Source organism: Didymosphaeria variabile (genome assembly GCF_027946475.1).
Source record: "Didymosphaeria variabile strain IMI 356815 chromosome Unknown scaffold_3, whole genome shotgun sequence".
Classification (NCBI taxonomy): domain Eukaryota; kingdom Fungi; phylum Ascomycota; class Dothideomycetes; order Pleosporales; family Didymosphaeriaceae; genus Didymosphaeria; species Didymosphaeria variabile.
In genome coordinates, this window is record NW_026611622.1 from 4,717,840 (window position 1) to 4,735,170 (window position 17,331).

Sequence of the window (17,331 nt, forward strand, 5' to 3'; positions counted from 1 at the left end):
CTCCACACTCTTTCCTAGTGTTGTTTGGGTGCCTCCATGATATACAGGTCCACCATCGAGGAGAATACGAAGCGCCTCGCTGAATGATGCCGTGCCGGTGCGCGAAAGTCCGGCGCCAATAATTTGGAATTCGGTGCCAGGCTTAGCAGCGGAAGGCTGGCTGCCCATCGTGAATAGAAGGCTTTTTGTGTGTCCTGTGCTTCAGATTTGGCCAGTGAGGGTGCCTTAAATAGCGTAGAGATTTGCAGATAAGAATTTAGCCAGTCTGTGCACCCACCCGTCTGAAGTACCATGCTAATCAGACTGCAACGTAATCACTAAGTGTTACATTTACCGCCTTAGTATAGCTTGCACCATTAAACAAAATAAGGGCATCGATTGCCTCGAGCAGAGTATAAAGAAGTTATATTCAACAACTCAATTCGGGATCCATTTAATCTCATGGAGATCTTCTAGAACAGTAGTCGAGCCAAAGACAAAGCTCATGTCGCATCGCGGAGCCATTCATGATCCAACACCCTTAGCTAGGGCCTTCTCCCATACACCGATTGTGAACTCCCAGATCTTGTCACCCCATCCACCTTCTTGGTATTGAACAAGCACCCGATTGTCGGCCACAACCCCGTTGAGGTGGTTGACGCGCCAAGATCCAGGGATGAATATTTCGCTCGTCAGCTCGTATGCATGCCTCTCGCCAGATTCCTTTGCTGCCATACCAAAATACTTTATGATCCACCCTGACACAACCTGAAAGAAGGAGATGAAAGCCCACCAGGCCAATCCATCGGATTTCGAGGGGTAAGCAGTGCGAGGGGTATCCGTGGATACGAATCCCGGGGTAACATGCAGGAAGGTGATGTGCTTCTGACTGTCGCTGGAGGCGAGATGATCAAAGGCCAGGCTCGTGCATATAGTAGTATGATTGACGACTGCAGCAATGCCCCAATGCGTCTCAAGCCCAATGTCTTCTTCGTCTATCTTCTTTTCTTTGGTACCATTAAGGATAGACAGAACACGCGGCTGAGAAGATCTATGAAGGAGAGGCAACAAATTCGAGACGAGCCGCAGACGAGAGTAATGTGAGACGGCGAAGCAAGACTCGAGGCCCTCTTCCGTGTCTATTCCCTCTATGAGCCGTGCAGTAGAGATAAGGGCAGTTGATGACACTTACAGACGGCGCCTTGGAATGGCATTCCACCAGGGCTCACGCAAATCATGTCCACTTTCTCAGCGGCTCCGCGAATGAATGTGCAGGCGTTGTCGACTCCCGAGATTAGGGAAATCTGTGCCTCAACAAAGACAATGTGTTGTTTGTAGGGCCGACTCTCTTCAGCTCTTCGAGCTCTTCTTGGTAACGATGGGGATCGCGTCCTATGACGTAGAATGTCGATGCGCGCAACAGGCTGACCATCTCTCTCAGGGTTGCAGCACCGATACCAGCAGTAGCCCCAGCAAACACGCACACAAGGCCGGAATGGTCTTGCGCCGCGTAGCGTGCATTGCTCCTGCGGATTTCGGAGAGTTCGACCATGACTGCAGTCGAACAGGCGTACAGGGCAGGCGAAGGAAAGTTGCGAGGTCGATGCTGGGTGCCAGAGGATCGGCGGTTTGCTACCTATAAGCTGTGGGATACCTTCTAGGGCACGAATCGCCTTTTTGCCACGTGAACCTGCGTCACCGAAGGGGACTAATCATTGACTGCAGCACTTGAGCTGGGTCATGGGACTGAAAAGTGACCTCGGGAGCCGTGCTCCAAAGGTAGTGTCACTACGACTGAAACATGGCAGATGCACGCAAGAAGCTGCTGCCTGCTACCCCCCGCTGTGCCTTGGGGGCGTAGCTGCTCGAGCCCAATAAATTCGCTTACGGTTCACGCCATGCGGCGGATCGAATCAGAAGCCGATTGAACCTGGAGCGGTACCAGCGAGATGGATTGTCCTGAGGTAGTGCAAATGAATGTCCACCGGTTCATTGAACGCGTTGCTGCAGTACTGCGGCGGGTTGTATCACGAGGCTTGATAGTCAAACCCTGAGGCGTGTTGGTTGAGGGACGCGACGCAGGAGCCTCGTTATACCCAGGTACTTAACCTATTCTTGGACTGTTGATAAAGGACAGAGAGTTCTTAGGTTGCGGCAATTGGTGCGCTAGTGACACTCGTCAACGAAACCGGTTCGCGTCCAGGGTACCAACCAAGCTCCCAGTATGACGATAACGCTTGCGGGGATACGTCCCTTCCACAGGAAGACGAAGACTCATACGATGACCATTGGAATCTCAAGCAATATGACGTCGAAAGCCACCCTAACACTGTACAGAGCCTCCGTGGCGTTGATGTTAAGCATTGTACAAGAGGTATATCGCTTCAGCGGGCCCCATCTATCCTGAATCGGACGAGATGAAAAGCTGGGAAGAATCTCGAAGATGAAAACGTTGACGCCCTGGATTATCACGAGTGCCCAGATGGTCGGCCTGTACTTGTTGTCAGCCTTTGCGAAGAGTCGACGGTAGAACAACAGAACAGATACTCTGATCGATGCCAACATCGCCGGATAAATCGATGAAGCGACGAACACTCCCTTGAAGAAGACGATGAACTCGCCGTGTGTTATGTCACCAATGGGTTTACCGATCCCGGAGTAGAAGTTGAAGTATGCCGCCATCGCCGTCCAACCGATGTAGAGTAGCTAGAGCATTTTAGGACAAAGTCCACGTGTTGAGGGGTAACACCTTAGCACAGCCGGGATGATGGAATAGTCATCGGCTGCCGCACTTCTCGAAGGGAACCTTTAACCTGGCCGAGCGAAAACGGTAAGAGACGCCACGATGCCGACGACAATGATGGCAATAGCCTCCGAATCATACCTATACGTGTTGTTTATCTGCAGCGGTGGAGGGGTGAGCTGGTGAAACGGCTTGGTGGTGTAGAATATGATCGTTGCGTAATGCGCTATAGGAAGAAACAGTTCTGTTTTTCGGGCTGTGGAGTACGTGATAGATTCGGTGAGACGGCCGATGGCTTTCATGGAAAGGCCCTTAAAATTGCCGCACATATGCGCACCGACCGACGGGTCGCAATAATGCGCGAGCATAGAGCGCTAATTCAATAGATTGCCTGCATATACATGCAAAATACCATTAGCTTCTCGGAATCCGAACATTTTCACCAAGCTTCGCGGCTGCTCAACTACATGTGTGGTGCAGTAGGCGCTTACGTTCCACAACATTCGAACTGTGCCTCCCCATCTTTCGGTGGACCAATGTGGTAAGAACGGCTAAAAGGACCACCCCACCTTCTGCGGAGTCCAAGCCTCCATCCAATGGTTCGCAACAACTGATAAAGGCAAGTGGTACAAGTTTCAGGCTGTGGAGGTCCTGCTCAAAACCTCCGGGTGCCATGTTTCCTGTTGCTTGACGGATCAACGCGCCAAATATTGGACCCCAAAAGCATCGCATATCGCAGCCCGACCACTGAAGCAAGGAACAGATGTAAGACGCGGAGTGAGGTAACTACCTTGATCATGCCGTCGGAGATTTCCCAACTACGTCTCCCTAATACAAGCGAGATGTGCTTGATATTACTTGAGTTTCATTCAGCGAAGTGTTGTTCCACTTCCGGCCTGCGTATGTATACATACAAGCCTTACGTAGGTTTTGGTATCAATGAGCAGAGGTAACACATTCGGGATGAGAGTATGAGGCAATCATTCCTCCAGGCTCAAACGGCCGACAGGGGCACAGCCAACAATTATTGACAAGCCTCGCACAATGCGTGGCAGAAGCGATCATCTGCCCAATCTCAACAGGGCTGTGAAGCTTCTGATCCCTAAGCTGTCTTGATATAGTCGGGTGGCCCAGCCCCCAGCGTGACGTCAATGCGCATTGATGAATACGAATGCTCATACAAATATGACAGACGACCCTGGATGTGCAGATGATAGAGGATGAGCTTTCGCCATGAGTATGCGCGCTTCTCAAAGTGAAGAAAGAGGTACTTTTGCTAACACGTTGCCTTAGGTGCCAAACCGGTTGAGACGTTCGAGCGTACCGACATGGAATATAGCCCGCTTACCTCAGCTCTACGCGACACCTCCACCTCACGCGAAGCAGGCGAGACCGAGTCCCAACAAGCAAAGTCAGCATGGCGAAAGCGAGCAAGGTCTTGGTGGCGCAGCCCATTTTCTGGCTGGCGGGGAGGCCTTGCACGGTGGACTGCCGGTGCGATGCTCGTCCTCCTACTCAACATTACCATTGCCATCGTTGCGGGTGTGTCTTGGAAACCAGATGAGGAAATTGCGACCGCATATACTGGTGACTGCAAATTCGTATCGCGCTTGAACCAAGGGTTACATTTTGTTGTTAATCTTCCAAGCACGCTCCTCTTGGGCGCCTCAAACTACTGTATGCAACGCCTAATTGCGCGTACGCGACAGGAAATCGATGCTGCGCATGCGCGGAAGAAGTGGCTAGATATTGGGATACCCGGATTGCGAAATCTGGCGTCTATTAGCGCGCTGCGGTTGGGGTTATGGTTCCTTCTTGGCATTAGCAGCGTGCCTTTGCATTTCGTGTAATTTGGAACCCGATTTTACTCCTTTCTTAGAGGATATACTGCTGCTTAACCCAGTTTCAACTCTGTGCTCTTCGAAACTCAAGGAGAATTCATAGTGGATTTCGCTCTTGTAGATCCCACTTTCTTCACCCAGAAAGCCTCATCGGACGGTTTCGTGATCTCGGTGTGGCAAAGACATGTCCTCAACGATCAATACCTGAATACTTCGCTATGGGAGAATCTTACCAGCGACGAGTGTATCTCGCGTTACAGTGCACCCACTATTTTGGATGCCGGAGATGGGTTCGGCGTCCCGACGCTGGAGTATCGGAATACCGTAGCGTGTGATTAGGGTTTTTGAGCACGTTGTATACAGAGCGCCGTCACCCTGTTTTATAGGCACAACCTGTAAGTAGAAAGTAACATTGTTATGCTCATAGGTTTATCTTAAGTAGAGAAAATCTAACAGGTGTTATCTACTTAACATCTATCAGACACTTATTCTAGCATATTAGTATATATATATATTAGGAAGGAGCCTATAAGTGCCTCCTACCTTACAGGATACCTACACTATACTATATCTATAGGCTATTAGAAACCTACTATCCTTTCCTAAGTACTACAGAGACATGCCTTCTAGTATAACTTAAAGTGGCGTACCTTATAGTAAGGCGTATAGCGCTCTTTAGGGAACATTCACCCTATAAGGCGTTATCTAAAGACTGCTAAGACCTAAGAACACCTAATAAAGGTCTCTATAATAGATTTTAGTATGTTAACAAGCCCTTAGCATAATATTATACTAATAAAGGTAATATCTGCTAATAGAGGTAACATCTACCCCTTAAAGAGCAACTATTATATAATAACACTATAGTAAAGTTGCGACCTATTAGGCAACTATTACCTTTGTAACAGCTTTTAGAAAGCTGCTCAATTCACTCTCGCTATCCTCAGCATGTTCAATTTCCCCCCTCCCGCGCTACGGTACTCATGGCCTGAATGCTACCCCTTCTTCATCTTGGCAACTCTACAATTACTGGAAAACGAATGGTCTTAAAACCGATTCTGACGGTGACACTATCACTTACGAGTGTGAGTACTCTCACGGCCGACAAAGCTATATCCTATGGTTCTAACGATTTGCAGATTGTTTGAGTCAGAAAATGCCCAAACAACCCTGCAGACTCCAGTTCAGTCAAACGATTCTTTACCTCGTTATCGCATGCAATATCGGTAAAGTCGCAGCCATGATTGCGATGCTCAAGAAATTGGACCACAACACCATCGTCACCGTTGGCGACGCTGTGCAATCTTTCGTTCGAGCACCAGACACTACCACCAAAGGCTGCTGTCTACTGCCAAAACAGGACATAGCTAAGAGATGGAATACCCCACGAGAGAATCTACATGGCGTCGCATTTCAGAAGCCAAAGAGAGTTCCTTGGTTCACAACGGTGAGCTGCAGACGCTGGTTTATCGCACTCCTTCTGTAAGATGCGGACCGCTTAACGTTGTAGCAACGCAACATGCCACTGAGTACAGCGGCTAATGGTCGAGGCGTAGGTACATCACAACAATAAGTATAGCGATAGGACTATACACACGGACGAAACCATACTGTGACAGGGACGGCCACTGTAGTACTAATGGGTTCGGTCACTTTGACATGAGTGAGTCTGTTTCCTGCTACATTCCCTACCACATACACATTGAACTAAACCTCAACTGCAGACTTCACCATAAACCTCGACATCCTCAATAACAACTCCATCACCACCACTGTTCTCCTCGCTAATTTACCCCAAGCCATAATAGCCTTCCTATACCTCACCTACAATGGCATATTTACAGTCATGCTAGCTAATCGCGAATGGACACAGTACTCTGTCAAGCGGGCCCCACTCCGCGTCACCAATCCAACCCCGAGCCAGCGCTCAACTTACTTCCTTTCACTACCCTACACTTTCAGCATACCGCTGCAGCTCGCTTTCGCCACGCTGCACTGGCTAGTCTCTCAATCCGTCTTCCTCGCTCGCATCGATGGTCTCCCGGTTCACCAGTGGAATCTGGACAACAATGGGACTTTGCACAGCATTGAGCAGCTTTATAAGCATGTTATAGCTGGTGAGGTATATACAGCGGATGACTTACATACTGCGCTGGTATATTCTGCACCTGCAATTCTTACTAGCATTGCTGTGGGATCGGCGGTCGTGATCGTGTGCTTTCTTGTCGCGGCTATTGCGAGATATCCTGCCGGAGGGATGCCGCTTGGTGGCACAAATAGTGCTCTTATTAGTGCGGCTTGCCATGTGTGGGATGCTGATGGTGCGCAGAAGGAGGATGATGCGAGAGAGGAGATCGTAGCTAGGCCGCTAAAATGGGGGGTAACAAAGGAGGACTCGCGAAATGAGGCGGGCCATTGCTCTTTTAGCGATGGAGAGGTGAGGAAACCGGTTGTGGGGTTTTTGTATGCTGGGATGGTAAATTCGTCACAGTAGCCTTGAAGATGCCTTAATGACAGAATCGATGCTTCTTAAACTGACCTGTGCAGACCGTCGCGCTGAGCTAATCGTGCGCAGAACAGAATCTTGCTGTAGCCAGCCTTTTCCTTTCCGTTGCCAGTCGATAGGTCGTCAAAGGTCACCTCATGCCCATCCCGCCACGTATGCGAGAGGATTGCATACGGAGGGACCTCCTCGTCGCTGATAAAGGCTTTGGTCAAACTGAGACAGCCATCAGGTGTATAATGACTTCAGAAGTCGCATCGCGTTGACCCGCCGCTGATACGCGATCCTGCGTGATCCTCGGCTTGAGCCATCGCTAGTCGTCGTGTTCGCAAAAGCAACAACGATGATGATCCTTGGGGGAGAATAATTAGTAGAGAATCATGTGCAAAGGACACAAGGCCGAGTAGTAGGAAGGGTCATTTGATATTTGTGCACACAGTTAAGAGGGGTGCGGAGGGTGCAGGTCGTAAACCAAGAGCTGATCAGGCGACGCAGTCCACCATGTGTGCTATTGGAGCAGGCTGCAGAATAGACGTTGCGTATCTGTCTGCTCTTCGCTATGATAGTCGATCTTGGTAGACATTGTGCCACCTGCCGGTGATTATGCAGCCGTGGATGGGTATCACACCATAATCCGCCAATCTGCCGCTCTATAGATGCGATAGTGGCTGGCGGCTCATTTCTCCGAGCCTCGAGTATGCTTATCGCGCTCGATTTGTGATATGCGCGTTGGGCGAGTTACATACACGCTGTACATCCTGTGCCGCAAACATGCAGATATCCCTCGGTTTGGCCAATCAAGTTGTTCATCATTTCGACAGTGAATGCTTGTACCCGCCTTCGAGCGAACGCTCCATAATATAGATTAACCTTACTAAGATTTAAACATGTGCATAAGCCAGAGCCAAGTAGAGAAATTGGTTTTTTCTTAGCGAGGGTTACTTAAGCATCGTGAGATCCCTTACGCATTTCGCGCCCAATTAAAAGGCCTTAAACTCTACCAATCTCACCCTCTTTCCGGCTTTCTGAGGAAACGATACTCTTAGTTGATTCGTACTTACAGCACTCCATTGAACATTTGTTATACCATTGGCCAGCAATGTTTCTCCATACCCGTTGATCTTGACCCACGCTCCGTTGACGAGTTGAAGGATGTCGTAGGTCGGAGGAGCAATGAAGGTAGCTCCGTCGTCGTAGAATGCAAGTGTGCAGCCGCTGAGAGAGGTGGATGTTCCGAAATCAATAGTGTACCATTGCGTGCTGTCTGCGCTCTGGGCATCAGAGTTCCAGCCGTTGGGCAACTCAGGAAAGAACCAGACACGGCCATCGATGGCATCGTGGAGGTTCTCGGCAGCCGTTCCGGAAGAGGCAGAGCCCTTTGGGTATTGGTCACGATATAATTGAGTGGACTTCGTAATGTTGGTGCGGATGATCGCAGGTGGGGTCCCCTTACTGATGGTGGCCGTGAGGCGCTGGATCGTCGCGGCGGAAGCAACGACTACACCGTCAACTTCTACTTTAAGTCCCACACCACGGCTATAACGGGAACCGGTGCTGTCCCACTCCACGGCGATGGAATGTCCGTGGTAGCTGATATCTTGCAGACGGAAATAGGAGATGTCGGAGCCGGTGGGGACTAGTGGATTGACCTCTAAGGTGTTATCTGCGCGAGGGCGAATACCGACCAGACCAGAAATTATAAGATCGTTGTATCCAGAGTGGAAATAGTGGGGTGAGCGGGCTAGACCAACAATAGCGCCCGTCTTATCGGGTTCATAGTCCTCCTGAAGATTCAATACAACGCCATTGTAATGCAGTCGAGTGTAGCTCCTGATTTCGTACAAGTAGTCCGTCTTGCTAATTATGCTCTGCGTATACGAGTTTAGTAGATTCGCCATGCCAAGCAATACTTGAGTAGTCTGGTATGGCCACACTGGGCCATTCCACTGACACTCGCGGTTCGACCCTTCGTAGCGATACTGCCGCATATAGTATTGGTAGCTAGGCTCATTTGTGCGCATACCGTTAGATCCACGTAGTTTCGAGGTGTCAATCAGGTGCTTCCAAGCTTGATTGTACTTGTCTACATTGTCGGGCATCCCGAACATCCAAGGGACGAGGCCTACCAGCTCCCGGCCTCGGATTGGCTGCCATTCACTAGGAGAAAGATAGAAATCAGCAATTGTCTCAGCATACAAGTACTAGCAATTGCGTTTAGTTAGACTTACGTGACATAACTAGTACTTCGCTGCTGACGATCGATAAAGTGCTGAAGCGTGGTGTTCCATATTTGTGCCTGGAACGTACTTTTTAAGGTCGCAGCTTTCTGTCTGTAGGTCGTGGCAACGCTAGATTGGCCAGCCAGATCGGCAACATTGGCAATTGCGATAGCGTTGGCCCACATGTACGAGTTGATTGATGGGCGATACGCGAAGCCTCCGGTAAATCCATCTTGACCCCCGCTGGCGTCGATCGATGATATAGTGTATTCAGTCGCATCCGTCAGCGGCTCCCGCCAGTAAAGACCTCTGGTCGTGTTGTAAGAGTCGTCCCACTGGCCATAGAGGTTCGTCATATAGTTCAGCTGGGCAGTCAAGAAGGATTGATCGCCGTCGACAAGATACCGCCCATATACGGAGTCGGCCATATAATCAGTAAAGTGCCGATCATTCGCACCACCCTCATACATGTGGCGAATATAGTCTTCCGTAAAGCGGCGATCGCGCAGCCAACGACCTTCACCAATATGAAACCCAGTCGCATCGTTGAGAGTGGCCCAAGGCTCAAGTTGCCAGCCAACATCATCTAGGAATTCTGCAGAGATTCATTAGTAAAGTCAGCCTGCCAGCTAGTGCATTTGAGTTTGCTTGCCTGTGGACACATATCCCCTTGAACCAAGGTCTCGCTGATGAGCTCGGAAGATCTTCCACCTGTAGTAGTATACAGATTGAATTTGAGCGTCAGAAATCTCAAAGAAAGGAATTCGGTTCTTGTACCAGGCTGCGTCGTTGCCGAAGTATTGAGTCGCGAGGCTTGCAGTGTTCAGAGCAGCTGAGACAGCTTGTGCTGCAATTGCAATTGCTGCTATACATCGCGCCATTGTTAGGCAGATTGTACTTGTTGGGAAAACGGGTGCGCACCTCGATATATACGATCGCCGAGTTTTTCTGACTCGCATAATTAGCTAATGCTTTTCCAGCTAACAGACGATGTTTCTCCGTCCTTTTCATCGGAAGGATCCTACGATTTGCTAGCGCTGTAGCTACCCCGCGTGCCCCGCAAAGACTCTATATTAGTATAACTAGTTTACGGAAGAATTTATATCGATTCCGTCTAACAGAGCGTATCTACTTGGGGCTGCTACGTATCTAACCCCAATACATCTCTTTTGAGGATCGCGCTCAAATATGCCTTTAGTCATGTCCTATTCTTGCCTAAATTCGCGAAACAGCTCGAACTCACACCTTTCGCAAGTTTGACATTGTTCACTTGCGACTTGTGACGCTTCTCATTACAAGCAACGATCCTACAACCATCATCGCGAATGTGGTGCAACTATCGAGTACGTCACTGTGCTAAGCGAGACCCTCGTCCGCCTCAGGGGCCGGTTTATTCATTTGATGTTCTCCTCGCTAATATCCCAATTCCTTAGGACCCGGTGGCTATCTTCAGAAGGGTGAAATCGACCATTGGTTATAGTGTAGGCAGTTGGGGCTGTCGGTTCTTATCAAACTACCACTACGTTAATCATCTTCCAGTCTTTACTCTCCATCGGCTACTCACCTTCACGCCATTCCCAACATCCAAAACCATTCCCTCCACCCCAAAAGCAATGAACGTATTACTGTCGTCGACCTTTTCTCCTACGCTCTCTATAAACGCTTTTTGCGCCTTCCGCACCGCGCTCACAGATCCAGCATCCTTGATGAAGATCTTGTATGTTACCGGGTACTCGGGCATGTTCTTTCCACCAAAGTAAGCTCGAATGTCGAATTGCTCGGAAGGGATGCTGATGTTAGCCAGGAGGCCGTAAACTTCGTTAGAGGCATGGGTCAGGAGCGCCTTGGTCAAGGCTGGCGAGAAAATCCTCTCGAGCCGCTCCTCCCTGTCTTGGGCGGAGACTGGCACTGCAAGGTAGAGCACCGCAACGGTCCTGCTTCCCTCCGCTTTCACAGAAGCACCGGATAGGCTACCGTTGAATTTCAAAGGCTTCTCCTCCGCCATCAATGGAATCGCCGTTTCGAGATCATTAAAGTTCAGGCCATCTGGTCCGACGACATGGTGGACGTGATCAGAGCCGAAACAAGCCTTTATGTGGTCCCAATTTCGGAAGTATAGTTCTGTCATGTCATCGCGGCCAGTCCAAGGGTGGTTGCTGGTGCCTAGGACGCCACCAGGTCGTTCGCCGAAAGCGGTGTCGAAAAAGTGCACTTGGATGTATTTGCTACGCACCTATTAATTACGTGTGATTTTGTAGGCTAGACATACGTTGTGTTTGTGCTGTGTGAACTAGAAGAGGAAGAGTATAACAAAGAAAAAGAGAAAAGAAAAGGACAACCCACTGAGGTTTCTCGTTAGGCGAATTCGGCTTGTCCGATATAGCACCGTGTATTTGGAAGTGGTGATCGAAGAACTCTTTGCGCGTAAGATTAGCCTTGCGGCGCAAGCATGCAATTTGCTTTAGGTGAGAAGTTTTGTGAGAGGACATGGCGTAATGTCTATGAAGTGCGCACTATAATGATACTTCAGATTTTTATTGCGGAGAACTTTGTTTATTTTATGCGCATTCGGGCAGCCTGATTCCGATCAACGATCGGCACATATATCGGGGCATACGAAGTTGCCCGTTGTTCTGAGCTTCAGACTTGCGTCTAGTCGGATGTACTGACAATGAAGCTAGACTAGATTGAAGGGGTGTGGCCAATCGGTCGCTCTCGGAGCCAAACAGTGTTCTGAAAGCGGTTACCGGCGAAAACGATCTGCGCGAAATGAGGTGGTCTAACCCGCAGCTGAGGAGACGGGTAGTTATATCGGCATGTCACTCACGCATGGACAAGACATTGTTGTACTTTTCAACAATCCTATATCGTACCCGTATGTCCTAGAGATCAACTATCATGTCTTTTCCCACCCCAAGGATTCAAAACCGCTCCACGTCGCAAAACAGGTTTTATGGGGAAGTCAACTGTTGTCCATGTGTAAGGGTTAACGAAAAGACTGTCATACTCGCATCACCCCAAGAACCTATTAAAGGGTACAGTTCATATGGCATGAGTTAGTCCAAGGCTAGATGCGCCAGTTTTGTAGATTCTTGTATTAGCTATCGTAGTCGAAATCGTTGTATAACGCGAGAGGCGCCCCCAGTCGAGGCTGTTCCAAGTGAGATAACGCATGCAAATCCATATCAAAAGCTTCCATTAATGACGGCAAGCTCATGCTAGATTGGAGTTTTGATGACTACTTTCTGAAAACTGTTCCGGCCCTCGAATACATCATGGATCGCAGCAAGGCCTGCATGCCCGCCTTCCACAACAGTCACTTTCGGGACGACAAACCCGGCTCCATAATTGTGAACAGCCCAGCTCACTGCCTCCTCGAGGCGCGCTTCACATTTGGGGGATGCTTTCCTCGGCGGCAGCGGCGGCGGAAAGGGGAAGTCGTTTGCCCGCGATGCCAAGACCATATTCCATCTCGGATTCCCGGGTTGAGGAAGTGTACACGCGAATTGGATGTTCGCTGAAGTAGAGAGAGATTCGCATTGCTTGATGGTGTTGATTCGACCCCCCTTGCACACTGTGTCGAAGACCATGGTCAATGGAACGGCGGATTGTTCAAGAGCGGTCTGGATATTAGCAACCACGTGCTCGTCACGGTAGTCGAAGCACAGAGACGCGCCGATCCTCTGTAGTGCTTCGAAATTCCGAGGCGACGCGGTAACAAATATCGAGTCGATATTCAATGCCCGAGCCAGTTGAATCGCGGCGGTTCCGACTGCACTGGCGCCGCCCCAGATGACCAGAGCGCCCGGATGTCCGAGGTTCGGATTCTGCTCGCCAGCGGGAAGGCGAAGGCCGAAATGATTGAGCAGAGCGTCCGCTGCTGTGCGGACCATAATGGACATTGCCGCCGCGTCGGGGTGAGACACATCCTTGTTGTCCAGCCGCATGGACAGTGAATTCGATTCGGTGATCAGAAAGTCTTGGTGGGCGCCATAGAAGGGTGGTCTCCTGGGGCCAGGCTCATTGGACCCAAACACGACGTCTCCTACGGCGTACCGGGACGTCTGACCGGTTGCAACGACAGTGCCACAGAATTCGTAGCCACATACGCTGTTGTTGAAGCCCAAGGCTCGTGCGTGTGCAAGGTCGGCTGGGTTGATCGCAGAATACGCGACTTTAACCAGTGCCTGGCCGCCAGAGGGTTCGTACTCTTCGATAACGGGCCGGATGGACAGCTTACCATTCGCGTCTACCCAGATGCATTTGTTGTTCGAGGCCATGTCGATTGGATGCTGAAACGCACTTTGACTTCTTCTGAAGACGAGGGAAGATAAGGTGTTATGACGCTCCAAGCGCTGCTTTCGCTGCTTTGTACGCGGAAATGTTGTCTCGATTGCCTGACAGGAAATGGTGGGAGCGATCAGATGTCAATTGGAACGGAGCAACCGACCCTCGAAAATTCCGAAACGCGTATATGTGTGGGGCCGCGCGTTTTCAAATTCAGATCGGGGAGATCCCTGCTGCGAGGCTTTTCAAAAAATGGTTATTAGCCACGCTGTCCATTCACAACACGTATATGAGAACGAACAGTCATTGCTCAGCTAAGAAATTCGACCGATTAACGTACCCGGTCAACGAACTTCGCACCCCACTAACTTTTCGCGCCTTAACAGCGATCTACCTCAGCAACACCACAAGTTTACATTACTTCAAGTTGGCAGTGATTACACAAGTAATTTCTCTCTTATTAAGAAAGTAATAAAGAGTTCAGAGAGAGTGTGTGTTCACATTTAGAGAATCTTTATAAAGCAGAGAAGAATGGAATTGAAACAAACATGAGCGCTGTGGAAGCTAACTAAGGTAGTGGGGTTTGCTAATTACTTACTCGTGGTAAACTGCATCTTTAATCGGGCCACGGGTGGTTTGAAGGTCCGAGATGGCAACTAGGAAGCGACGGAAGCTAACCAAAGCTATATTGCGGGGAACGTAGTCCAAATCTTGTAGAATCGCGTGATGAATTTGCCGATACTACTTACCGTGACTGGGATTACGGGTCGTTCCGGCTTGATACTGCACCTACATGAAAACGAATGAGAGACTATCTTGTGGAATTGTAAAAGTGCCTCGGCACCAAGCACATGCCCTGGCCTTATCTATTGTAGGACACTAGACTGGAGCACATAAAAGTCGACGGGGCCGGACGTTCATCTGCTTTCACTAATTCCGTATTGTCTTGTTTGACATTTCTATCACGTGTAATGTCTTTTCCGCACCCAGAGATATTTCAAACTGTCCCTCATCGAGTAACAGAGGAAACCATTCGTGACGGATACAAGCGTATCAAAGACGTTTATATTCCGCTTCGCGATGGAAGCGAGATCTGTGCTAATGTGTACCTTCCTATTCGCGCAAAGGCTGAAAAGTTTCCTGTTCTCCTCACCTTAGGCCCGTATGGCAAGGACATCTTCTTTGGAGACTTTGGAAAACCGCACACAGATATGTATTCGAACATGGCACAGGCCATCGATCCCCTCGGACCCGATGCCTGCTTCGAATGCCCCGATCCAATCGTCTGGGTGAACATCGTGGTCCCCGCTGGGGGGTCGTTTCATTGACGGATTTCAGGTCAGAAAACATGGCTATGCTCATGTGAGATGCGACGTGCGCGGGTCTGGCGCTAGTCCAGGCGTTCTTGACGTGTTTGGTCTGGGTCGTACCGCGCTTATTAACGAAGACTCAGAAGGGCAGGGTCAATCATCTGTTACCCGATCCTCATATTTGGCTGACTGAGCATCTACAGACGCCTACGATGTCGTGGAATGGGCTGGTACCCAAGATTGGTCATCCGGCAAGGTCGCCATGTGCGGCATAAGCTACTTTGGCATGGCTTGCTACTGGGCAGCCATGCAGCAGCCCCCTCATCTTACGGCCATAGTCCCGTACGAGGCCTTGACCGACATGTACGGTGACACAGTCCGTCAAGGCGGAGTGTGGCACACTGGATTTCAAAAACACTGGTTTAACAACACTATCGTTCCACAACAGTACGGCAGAAATGAAGGTCTCAATGACGCTCAGCTTATGAAGCAGCGCTTTGACTATGAAGCTCTGCAAACGAAGTGGCTGTGGCGCAGTGAGGGGCCTTGGCCTGTACTCGATCGGGAGAGGCAGTTGGCAAAGATCAAAGTCCCGATCCTGACCGCAGGCAATTGGATGGACTCCGAAGTTCACCTTCCTGGTAATGCAAGGTCGTTCGAGCAAGCTTCGTCAACATGGAAGTTTTTAGAAATGCACACAGGCAACCACCTTGCCGCATACTACGACGCGGCTCAGATCGCGAGGCAGATTCAATTCTTGGACTATTTTCTGAAAGGAAAACTTGATAACGGCCTCGAATCTTCCCCGCGGGTTGAATTACTCATTCGTCGCGGGGCTGAGAACTTCTATCGGTCTGAGAAGTCATGGCCGCCGCAAGATGCTGTTTTTACCCCGCTCTACCTGGCACCTATGGGCTGTCTGTCTTTCGAGCCGTACACTTCTTCAACCCAGGACAAGGCGATTGAGTACGCTGGCCTTACGGGCGGGAGCGACCTCTTCCAAACGGACGTCTTGAATGCAGACTTTGAGATATTGGGGTATCCCCACCTTGACCTGACCGTTTCTACCGACGCCAGAGATATGGATATCTTTGTATATTTCTACATCATCGACCCGAGCGGTACGAAGGTTGAGGTCCGGGGCAACCACGACGAGCCGGCTGTCTCTCTCCTTCGCGGCTGGCTACGACTATCCCATCGGACGCTCTCGAAGGATTCAAGGCTGGATAGACCCATGCTGGAACAGCTAAAGCCCGCGCCAGTTGAGGAAGACGAATGGTACAACGTGAAAATACCAATGCCATGTACCTCTATCCTCGTTCCTAAAGGATGCAGGTTTGCGGTCGCGTTACAGGCGACCGACGAGGAGGAGATCATTCCTCCCATGAGGCATAATGGGCCTGATAGATCCCAGGAGCTATTTCGCGGCACGAATAGGATTAGGCTAGGTGGAAAGATTATACTTCCATATGTAGTTCGCGGCTCCTAAATATACATATATAATTGGATAAGCTAAAGCACCATTAGGGCGACCACTTATACCATAACTATGAGACCCACTATTAATATATAATGTCTTAATTACATAACGCGTTATTATTAAGTCTAAGAAGGGTAGCTAATCCTAAATAGGTTAAGGTTAGTTCTTAGGTAAGACTTATAGAGGGGAGGAGAAGGGGTTCTTATTAATATAGAAGTATCTTATAAAGTATAATAAGTTAATAAGGGAGGCCTAAGTAAATCTAAATAATAGATTAAAACTTAGGTTAAATATAAGTATAAGGTCTTTATACTTATACTCCTATACTATATCCCTAAACCATACTACTAAGGTAGGGTTAGGTTACCCCTAGGGGCAAAAATAGTAGCTACCCCTAGGGGTAAAGAAGGTAGAAAGCTACCCCTAGGGGTAAAGAATAGAAGGCCTACTAGGAATACCTAGTAGGGGCTAATAAGCTTAGGTATTACTTACCCCTAGAGGTAAAGGGTCTATACTAGAAATACTAATATATAAAGTCTTAACCTATATATAAATAACCTCTTATTTTTAAAGATACTATTTAACCTAAATACTCTAACCCTAATAAAAGTAAAACTATAATAAAGTATAAAGGCATAAATATCTCTACTTAAATAGAGAAAAGGTAATATATAGCCCTTAAAGAAATTAGGGATATAGACTCTATTTATAACTAAGTTACGCTATACCTACTAGTAATAGCTAGATTCCTAATTAATATACTTACTATAGAATAGAGTATTAGTATAAATAGACCTATTAACTAAGTCTATAAGTATTACCTCTACTAGATTTTTAATAAGGTAGGTATTCTTTAGTAAAATATAAGTTACTAGCTATAGATTACTTACTCTAAGGCGTAAGTATAGTAGATACTAAACTATCTAAAAAAGGGTAACTAAATTACTATAGCTAAGAGTACTAAGGGGG

General features: G+C 48.8%; 4 protein-coding genes across 4 annotated transcripts; 1 reads left to right on the top strand and 3 right to left on the bottom strand.

Moving 5' to 3' along the window:
* Positions 1-8,046: 8,046 nt before the first annotated feature.
* Positions 8,047-9,301, bottom strand: N0V89_004896 (uncharacterized protein; the record flags this gene model as incomplete). Its single annotated transcript, XM_056213677.1, has 2 exons — positions 8,047-9,188; positions 9,295-9,301. 2 exons carry the CDS (start codon positions 9,299-9,301, stop codon positions 8,047-8,049), a joined length of 1,149 nt encoding a protein of 382 aa, XP_056073985.1.
* Positions 9,302-10,813: 1,512 nt separating this feature from the next.
* Positions 10,814-11,774, bottom strand: N0V89_004897 (uncharacterized protein; the record flags this gene model as incomplete). The annotated part of the gene is made up of 2 exons (XM_056213678.1): positions 10,814-11,510; positions 11,629-11,774. 2 exons carry the CDS (start codon positions 11,772-11,774, stop codon positions 10,814-10,816), a joined length of 843 nt encoding a protein of 280 aa, XP_056073986.1.
* A 729-nt stretch (positions 11,775-12,503) lies between these two features.
* On the bottom strand, positions 12,504-13,565 carry N0V89_004898 (uncharacterized protein; the record flags this gene model as incomplete). The annotated part of the gene is made up of 1 exon (XM_056213679.1): positions 12,504-13,565. One exon carries the CDS (start codon positions 13,563-13,565, stop codon positions 12,504-12,506), a length of 1,062 nt encoding a protein of 353 aa, XP_056073987.1.
* A 1,520-nt stretch (positions 13,566-15,085) lies between these two features.
* N0V89_004899 (uncharacterized protein) lies at positions 15,086-16,371 on the top strand (the record flags this gene model as incomplete). Its single annotated transcript, XM_056213680.1, has 1 exon — positions 15,086-16,371. A coding segment is annotated over one exon (1,286 nt), but the record flags the coding sequence as incomplete, so codon positions are not given.
* Between the last annotated feature and the right edge of the window lie 960 nt (positions 16,372-17,331).